We start from the raw sequence: 10,197 nt of genomic DNA on the forward strand, positions 1-10,197 counted from the left end.
AAAACATTACATTGCCCTGTGACAATCTGATAAACAGATCAAAAAGATTAGCAACCCCTGACACAATACCCACACAACATCAGTAGTAAAAAGACAAAGTCAGCTAACTGCTACGTTGTACTATAGTAATATTAATTACAACATTGCCTGACACAATCTAAAGCTATGAACAAATAAAATAAATAATAGGATTCTCTTGGCATTGCTTACCTCTTGTGACAAGAAAGGCATAATCTGAGCCAGGATTGCATTGAGACGCTTGGCAATCTCAGTCTATAGGAGAAGAGAGGAAATACATCATCAGCGACTATAGGTACTCACACAACAAAAGTGACTTTCAGAGATACATCTTCAGAAGCACACAAACACTCAAAACACTTCATAATGTACACAGAAATAAAAAAAATGGTTCTGTCTAAAAATCCATCTGCTCAACCTAATTGTTAACTAAATGCGGGCAGTCCCTGATCGCATTTGGTCCTTCCTCTGTCCTGCCCTCTGGTAGATGGGGCCTTATTTCATTAGGAGGCTCAAATATGCTAATGCCATCTGGCTGGAGAGAGGCTAATCAGGGCCATACTTCACAATTACTGCCCGTGGAGGGAGCCGGGGTCTGGGGCCAGACAAGCTAACTCGCCGGCCTTATCCATCAGCGCTCATGCTGGCTTGCCGAGAGCAAGCCGGGGTAGAAAGAGAGTCTGGAGTGTAAGAGGATACCCGGGTGCCCGAGTGAACGAAAAGCACTTTACGGAGCTCGGGATAGAAAAATAGATACGCAGCACTGCGCGCAGCATCCAAATGTCCAATGGACCCGACACGCCATATCCATTTGCCCTTTTTAAGAAAGCTCCGGTTTCCACCGAGAAGAGATGAGGGAGCGGAGGGGGGGGGGGGGGGGGGGGGGGGGAGCACAAAAGCATAGAACAGGACAAAGGGGGAGATGAATGAAACTGGAGAGGTGGAGAGAAGAGAAATGGGGATGTATTTGAAAGCAGAGTAATGTGGTTTGACCGAAGCGGGAAAGGTGAACTAATTGATTTGAAGGGATTATGGGGTGATGGTCCAGCAGGTGTGTGTGTATGTGCGTGTGCGCGTGCACATATATTAGCACCACTGCATTCTGCTCATTTGCTCCCCTAACCATTTGTTTGACTGTGAAAGTAAGGGAGCGCAGTGGATAGAAGAGATATAGGTGGGAGGGAAATGGGGAGTTGCTATTGGCTTCTGCCACAACTGTATTGTCACTCATTTTAGGTCGGGGGGGGGGGGGTGGGGGCTGTCATGAATTATCTCACAACCCTCCCCCTGTCTGACCTTAAGCCCCCTGCTCCAACCCCCTCCTGTACAACACATTGTACTAATCTCCTCTACAGCCCCTCCCCGCACCTTTCCTCATCCTTCCTCAAAATTCCTCTCCATCTTCTGTTGCTGGGGCAACGCTATCTGCTGCGGCTGATCGTTATGTAAATTGGACTGGGGCCCCTGACCAGAACAGCCTGTAAAATCATATTAGACGCACAGAGGCAGGTCATTAAATTGAATTTTCGGCCCGTCAATCTGATCGGCACGGGAAATTAATGAGGGATAACTGGGGGAGATTGGAGGAGGAGGGTGGGGGAGAGAGATGGAGAGCTTTAGAGGGAGGAGCTAAGATGGTAGAAAAGAACAGGAGTGCTAGACTCTGGGACACAGCCATCATTGCAACAGCATCCCACTGGTAACCTTAAAAGGTTGTGCATTCAGTGAAAAATCATCCATTTGGGTGACTCAAATCGAACCATTTGAAAAAGCACATGCCCCCTTGCTCTATTGGATCTGTTACGTTTATTTTTGTGTTTCCATCTGTTAAAAAGGATAATGAATATGTGTTTATCGGAATACAATATAAATAAACACTCAGACCATGCCATTTGTTTCTTCCATGTGCAGACATTTTTTTGCAAAACACTAGACTATGCTACACACAGACACAAAATACAATTTGACAACCATTTTAGAGGTGGGGGATTTTTTAAATAAATACACAACATCCAGTGACAGCCAGCAATCTTAAACAACTTAGATTTTTCCTTTGAGACACCATTTTTCCCCCAGAGTGCATTTAGATGCTGCAGGGAGAGAAGCTGGAAATAAGCGTCAGTTAAAGCCACTAAAAAACAAGCCCTTGAGCCAGCAAAGGCTTTTCACTGAGACTCCACATTACAGGTACTCGGGGTGGTCTGGGAGTGCCAGTGCTGGGAGAGGGCCTCACTCACAATCGGGGCGTACGATGGAAGCCACGGCCAGGGAATTAACTAGCCTCCAACTCAATGCTGCTGAGGCGGCGTAGCTACCGCGCACTACTAGGCTAGCGCAACGTTCACTATGGATAACCACACGTCGCCCGTGCAATCCATACATCATCTCACAAACCCCGGCCTCTTTCCTGCCGATGCATGCACCAAGTAGAGGTTCAACAACTGATTTTGTCTTGTGTTGTCAACAACTAGCTGACGTAATACAAATACATGTGGCTGCAAAAGAAAAAGCTTTTGCCTGCATTTCACTACACAAAAATAAAAACACTGGTAGACTGAGTAAACACATTCACCGGACTCGTGATAATAATGGCCGCCGTTGCTTCCAGTAACCTCCCCAGTGCCCCTGATAGAATGCGTGCGTCCTATAGTTTGCTTTGAGTCACAGCCAAGTCGGACATCATCACCTCCGCAAATAATTCCAAGAACCAGTATAAATTATTAATTTGCACATACTCTCCTACAACCCCAACTCGCACTCTCTCCCTAGCAGCCAAACACAGCGCAGCATCACTTTCTCTTAGAGAACCACTTTGTGGCCCTGATCACCTACTACCACTTCTCGTTCTCCACAAGTGCTCCGTTGTTTTTAATTAGGATACATTTATGTGGTTGTAAAAAAATACAATAAAAGAGACCTATTTCAGTCAGTGACCGAAGTAGGAGATGAATGGAATACTTGAAAACGTTCTTCAGCACAGCACAAAGCCAAATTCCAATCCTATGACTCGTCAGTCCACCTTTCTAGCTAAATGTCTTTTGTTTCACTGCATTTGCCAAGAAAGGGGAAAATAATACAAGCGTGCAGGTAGTATACTTGAATGGTTTATTGACATTACAGCAGGGATAAATGACTGACACACACACACACACACACACACACACACACACACACACACACACACACACACACACACACACACACACACACACACACACACACACACACACCCTAATGAGCTGCGCTAATTAAAATCACTTATTGACAGCAAAGAGGGCGATTACCTCCGCCCTGCACTCTGCACCATCGTAAGAGACGCTGTCAAAACAAATCACCCCCCCAGCAGCCATACTGAGCCATAGTACTGCTTGCTAGTGCTCCCTCATCAGGAAGGGTAAGGTTCTCGCTTCCAATTACTACCCGCGTGTACGTGTTTATGACCTATATATATATTAACATTTGTTTTATGGTGCTACTTACCAAATCTGTTGGGATTCAACATATACTTTAACGTGTATGCATATATTTGTGGGTGTGCTGCTCACCCTCTTTGCTCTCTGCTTCGTAGCTCTCTGTAGATGACGACGACAAAAACACTGGCTGCTATGGACCCCCTCCCTTCACTACACAATAAATCTTCAACACGAGGGAAGTAATATGCCTGCATCCAATAATCCAGCCCCCCTGCTACCGCCCCTGTCCACACACACACACACACACACACACACACACACACACACACACACACACACACACACACACACACACACACACACACACACACACACACACACACACACACACACACACACACACACACACACAGCCGAGGGCTGTCTGTTTACCTCGCGCTGATGTCATCACAAACACTCGTCCACCGGGGATGAAGGAGTGGGGGGTGGGGTAGATCATGCATAATTCACGCCTGTCTCCGTCAAAGCCGTGGCCTTTTTATTGATAGACGGGGGTGTGGGGGGGATATGTGCATGCTGGAGCGTGGGGGAGGACCAGTCGATTAACCTGTTTACCCTGTGGCACCTCCTGCGGCCCCTCCCCCCCCAGCACACCACCCGACACAACCCCAACCTCGCTGTTGACAACTAGTGACAACCTGCTCCTGAACGGGGGAGGGGAGGCAAGTAGGCAACAGGCATCCCTAATACACAAATGGAGGGCTCCTTTACATACGTCCCATATGCATACATCTACAGGAGCGCACCTGTAAGGACAAGAGTGCGGGTGTGTGCTGCATTCCCCCCCCACGACACACACACACACACACACACGGCTGTCTAACTAGGTCATCTACCCCACAATGCCATTAACCTTCTAGATCTGTGTGATGAAGAGACCCCCACCTCCCCGAGATACATTTTCATACATCATACTACCCAGCTAATGAAACCTGGGCCATCATCGGAGGTAATCCATCAAGGGGGGTGGGGAGCAAGGAAGAAATATATGGATAGATACCGTTGGGGGGGAGGGGTAGGGAGGAGTGTTTAAAGGGCAACGGTGGGGGCGACACACACACACACACACACACACACACACACACACACACACACACACACACACACACACACACACACACACACACACACACACACACACACACACACACACACACACACACACACACACACACACACACAAATGATAAAGCTAAATGGCCCAAGACAGTTAGTCTGCCTGCAGCACTGGGGGCAAGTCCTTCTGCCCAAAAGGGAGACACATGCTACATTGGACCAGTTAACAGCTTTAAAAACTCAAATAAATAAACTAAAAGAAAAAAAACACTTGCCTATGTAGTAGTGGTATAGGAGGCCTCGGTGGATTTGCATGGAAGTGGTTTCCATGGACCAGACCAGCCGGTGTGTTCTGGAGGGATGTTCATTCCTGGGTGGCAGCTGAACTAATGAGCCTTTAGCCTCACTGGCACCGGGCGGGGTGCCCCATTGTGTGCGACCCTGTGCTAACGTGCACAGGCGCACATTCATTGCCAGCTTCCATATATGCAGGAGGACAATCCATAAACACCATGGAAGAATGAAACCCTCCTTCCTTCCCCCTACCTCGTCTGCCAACCTTCCTCGTCTGCCAAACCTTTGCCTTTAATCTCATGGAGGTAAAGCCCATCAGACAGACGGCGCTCCTTTGTCTTGTTTGCTTTTGGAGTGTGCGCGTACCCATGAAGAACCCAAAACAAGCTAGCTAACAAGAACTCAAGCAAGCCAACAGAGCTCGTCACAGTTCAGTTCTCTCACACACACACACTTTCTGACAATGCTTACATACCTGTTTGTGCATCTCAATGTTGAGGCCATAGGACATCTCGTAGTACTGCAAAAAAAAAAGAATGGAAGAAAGTATTACTTGAATGGAAGGGAAAAACAGAATCCTGAATTAGAATTACGCATTATGTACATAATACTGGATCAATACGACACCACAGCATAAAAAATATATATATATACACATAACCATCGTCTACGTTTCATTCATTAAAGAACATGTGTTCAACAGTACAGACAGTGTATAACATAGCAGTTATAAACCCACACAACCGAGTTTATAATAATGGATGACAAAATGCATTAACTGTTGCACTACAAGGACTGAATCTTTGCCAGATTAGAATACTTGTGTCTGATTAGTAATTCAAATCAGAATAAAATATAATATGAGACAAAAAATCACAGCAATATAGTCGTCCTTTAATGTTCTCCAACATGTATTCTGATGCCTTTGAGTGTATTAAAATGTATATGGATCACTGCCATTAGGCTGTGAATCCAATGGTCAGACAACCAGAAGCAAGGCAGGCCTGTGTGTATATCTTACAGACTTTGCACACCTTTCATTTTAACATCGTTTCTCACCCCCTAACCCTGGTTCCTCGAAGCGCAATAATATTTAACAAACGTACTGCAGCACTTGGTTAAAGTCAATCGTTGCGTGTACAAACAAGATAAGCACGCACATTTGCCCTTAGTTGCAAAATTTGCAAGATATGGCATTTACTTTTTCCGAGTGTTTGTCGTTTTTGTACTACTGTGAACCTTTGAATGTGATCAATGTTGCGGTGAAATGGTAAGCACCACTCATTTTTGCTACAGTTGACACACAGAGCACTTTGACCAAAACTCGAGACACTTCCATGGGTTTAATTTTACCCATACATTACAGCCATGGACAGTTCCCACAGTAGAAACCCACCGTCAAGGAAAAACTACAGTCCACAGAAGCATGACTTCACTGAAAACAGTGATCCAAAATATGTATTACAAAAGCTAAAAGCTTAAAGCTTAAAGCTAAGGCTGCATATGGAGGGTGGGGGGAATCCCATGATTCACCTTGGAAGAGTTATAAACCATACAAAAAACCTCCAATAAAACGTTCTGATTATTGTACGCAGCCAGCAGACCGATCATTAGCCCCGTGGGGGAGGAAAGGGTGGGTGTGGGAATGGGGGTCATAAAGAGGACTCCAGAACAAAAGGCTGGTGGAGGCCAGTGGCTGCTCACATCCCATACTGATCGGACGTTTAAACCCCAGCTGGATTTCACCCCCCATCCACCATAGCTCACAGCAGACAGAAACACAACCATGCCCTTCCATCGGATCATACTGCCTGTATATTTCAACAAAATGCTAGCATGCATATACAGCGTTTATGGCAGGCACACCGCTAATTGTTCACTTTGTGCTTATGCTAAAAACAACCGGGACAGCCATGTCTGTTTTTCTTACCATGACATAGTGGCGCTGCATCTCTGTCTTCTCATTGGCCAGTTTATCGTACTCCACTTTGAGGCTGAGAGAGGGAATAAAAAAGGATTGGAAAGTATAAGCATAGGTGAATATTTGTGGGGTTGAAGAAGAATATTATAGGTTATATCTATGTAATATGTCATTTATATATCTTTGTGTAGTTAGAGTATATGTAAAGCACATATATCACACAGATGTAGATTCTATAAACGCTACCAGTGTATGCTATACGCCAGCTCCAAAAAGGCACAAATTAGTAATATAGTTAGTTAGTTAATGCCTTCTATTGTTTGTATAAAGCAAAGCAATTTCTTCATTACCTGTGATACTGGGCTTGCAGAAACTGGAATTCGTCTTTAATTCTGTCACAGGACTCTGCCACTGTAAACTTAAATCCAGGCTGACCTGGCTGGTGAGGTGCCTGCAAACGCATAAATCATACAACTGCTGTAAATGACCCGGCCACACCCTTTTTGCTCTACCAAACCACAAACACATTTTTGTCTATTCGCCAGAGACCAACGACTCAGCGTTGTTTTATGGTCTCATCTTCCCTTTAGCGCGTAACCTGTTTTCCCCCCTCTGGCTGAATGGTGGTTTGTCTGTGCGCACTGTTAGCTGTCCAAGTGTTCCCAAGAGCCCTGCCTGGCGGTTGCTTTTATAATGGTGGGAAGAACTACTATCACTCAACAGCGTGTGCGATGACAGAGGCGGGTCATTGAATGCTCTTCAAAGCACACGGTCGAGGGGTAGGGGTAGGGGTAGGGGTTGTGGTGGTGGGGTCGGAGGCGGCAGGAGAAGATATTTTCATGTGTCTTTGGAATTGTAGTGGATTTTGCGGGGGGAAACAACGTCTGCACATTTAACCAACAATAAATAAACTTGGAGATGAAATTACGCAGGGCGATTGTTGAAATATGGCGATAGTTATTTGACAAACACGTAAACACGGGTGTGTGTGTGTGTGTGTGTGTGTGTGTGTGTGTGTGTGTGTGTGTGTGTGTGTGTGTGTCAACTCGACGTGCTAACCATAAATAGTAAGGTGCAGCTCACGAGCTTGCTATGACAAGCTAATTAGGCTACACTTTGAAGGCGGTGCGCGCGGCGCACACAATTCACAAATGGTGACAAAGAGCGCTACTTACCGGATGCCGGCCTTGTGGATACATGTCGAATCCTCCTCACGAGTAAACAGGGTTTTTTCCCTCCCGCTGTACCACTGAACGTGCGGTAATCACCGCCACCCCTCCCTTCACACGCAGGATGGCGGCGGACAAAGCACCGTCCTCGGTTGACAGGGGTACTCGTCGACCCCAATGACTGGATGTCCCCGGGTCCTCGATTGCCTATGTTTTACTGTATCGACACAGAGAATATAACATAACTTACAATTTAAATCAGAATCCACCTTACGATCGCCACGTTAAATTAGCGCCGACATCGTTTGTTTTGTAAACTAAAATCCGAGCCGATTCGGATGTCCTTATTGTGTAGGCTATTCATTGATTTTACTGCGAAACGGTCGCAACAAATTTGTTATTACAATATATACTACACTCCAAGTTAAAATCCGTGATCCCGAAAAAATGACAGAACCATCGAACATGTGGAATTAAAAAGGCATTTAACAAATAGGAAGTCGTTTACAACCAGAAAACAGACGCAAAGGTAGTTTTAGGTCCGGAAGATCATAAATAGCCTACAAGAAGCTGCACTTTCAAAGTGGGCTGCCATAAAGCCACACCAACACCCGTCTTGTTAGCGGCTCTCTTCATGTCGCCCCCTTTTTTTTTTCTTTTTTACCTTTGTGTCGAATGATTTCCCTCCTCGCATGTAGTTATGTGTCCACAGAAAATGTTCAATATCCTTCGCGTAACCTTCCACGGTGACTGATATGGTAAAAACTCAGTCGGATTTGTATGTAATTCGAGTTGCCCCTCACGAGTCCTTTGAAACCCTATGGTGATCCCGAGGCGCAGCACGACCTGGTGGTGGAGAATGTCTCCGTCCAATCGGACGGCGGAAACCCCTCGAACGAAAAGAGTTGTTGGCCGCATACAACTTTAAAGAATGCTTGTATCGTCTCCTCTGATACTAGACCAAAGTCCCAGTTTGAAAAAAAACGAGAAAAATCGTCAAAAAGAAGGGTGATTTGAGATATCTTCGTCGTTCCGACATCTGCCAATTCCTTGCATTCGTTTTCTCCGTCGCTTGCTGTACCACACACAGACTGTGCACTGACATGAGGACTCGGCTGCCGAGAGGGGGCCTTGAACACACCAATTGGGTTCTCCGAAGGAGTTTAGTCCTATTGACCAATCACAGCTAGTGATCCCCACGTGGGGACACTCACTACGCGGCTCTGACTGGTCGGTGGAACATAACCTTATATGTGCGCCATTTTGGATCAGAGCTAACGTTCAACGATCCTCCCGACAACTTGTTCAAAACAAAAGTAATAACTCAAATTTGTTTACCTTATTACCAATGCTTTAATCGTCTATTAATATGTAAGGATGGCGCATGGTGTGTAATTTCTATCTAATGTACAAGACCGAATACAAATTTAGCAACAACTGTGTAAAGGAAACGAATATGTTATTCCAAATATATGCTTGCATATCTTTTCGAAGAAATGGGCTGAGCTGGTATTTAAAATTCCTGTTTAAGATGTATAATAAATAGTTAGAAAATGCGTTGCATTGAGTTTGATCATATGAAGGACATTTGTTGTGTCTTATAAAGATCCAAAACAAGAACAGAATTAGAAAAAGGGCCAAAACCATTTAATCTGTCGTTGAATGTATTTTGAGTGAATTGATCGGCCTATTTCTAACGAGACCTCAAGCATCCACAAGCTTTCATATCAGCAGCACTAGCTACAACACGTCTGCGCCCGAGGACACCAGCCTATCACGTGTTGCTCACTATGCACGCCCCCACGTGGGGCTTGCGTTCCTTTCACTGCCGTTTATCCAATGGCGACGCAGTTGTCTCGCCATTGGTCAAAAGATAGAAAAGCTGTCAGTCAGTATCCCATGTTGTCAATTAAACCCACGTTGGCCTCGGCGCTGACAAATGCCTCTGCTACTCTCCCTCCTGCCGGCGAATAGTGCCTGGAATGGCTGCTTAATTAGCTTCGAATGGCTTTTCCTTCCAGCTCAAACAATCTGTCACTACCATGTGGTAAAAAGAGCCGTGCATGAAACAAAAGCAGGGGGAAAAAAGCTAGTAGGGGCTAAATATCAGTTTGATTTTCCCCTCCCCCACGAATAAATTTGTAATGCTGCAAAAACAAAGCTTTTACTTCCCTCAAACACTGGTTTGTTGGAGTCGTGTTTCTTCTCTCTTGTTATTAGAAGTAGGATATTTATTTGCTCTTTGTCCTGTTCTGCAAGGGTATTT

At 45.4% G+C, this 10,197-nt stretch overlaps 1 protein-coding gene across 5 annotated transcripts in view; it reads right to left on the minus strand.

Moving 5' to 3' along the window:
- tle3b (TLE family member 3, transcriptional corepressor b) overlaps window positions 1–9,003 on the minus strand; it is a 28,820-nt gene extending 19,817 nt beyond the window's left edge. For all 5 annotated transcript variants that reach the window (XM_084475973.1, XM_084475972.1, XM_084475971.1 and 2 more), the window contains exons 1-6: window positions 8,596–9,003; window positions 7,938–8,148; window positions 7,113–7,213; window positions 6,772–6,835; window positions 5,317–5,361; window positions 211–273 (exon numbers count right to left, since the gene is read on the minus strand). In XM_084475973.1, coding sequence (XP_084332099.1) covers window positions 211–273; window positions 5,317–5,361; window positions 6,772–6,835; window positions 7,113–7,213; window positions 7,938–7,961 — 297 coding nt within the window. In that variant the 5' untranslated portion in view covers window positions 7,962–8,148; window positions 8,596–9,003. The remainder of the gene's footprint in view (window positions 1–210; window positions 274–5,316; window positions 5,362–6,771; window positions 6,836–7,112; window positions 7,214–7,937; window positions 8,149–8,595) is intronic.
- Between the last annotated feature and the right edge of the window lie 1,194 nt (window positions 9,004–10,197).

Source organism: Micromesistius poutassou (assembly GCF_964030765.1).
Source record: "Micromesistius poutassou genome assembly, chromosome: 12".
Lineage (NCBI taxonomy): Eukaryota > Metazoa > Chordata > Actinopteri > Gadiformes > Gadidae > Micromesistius > Micromesistius poutassou.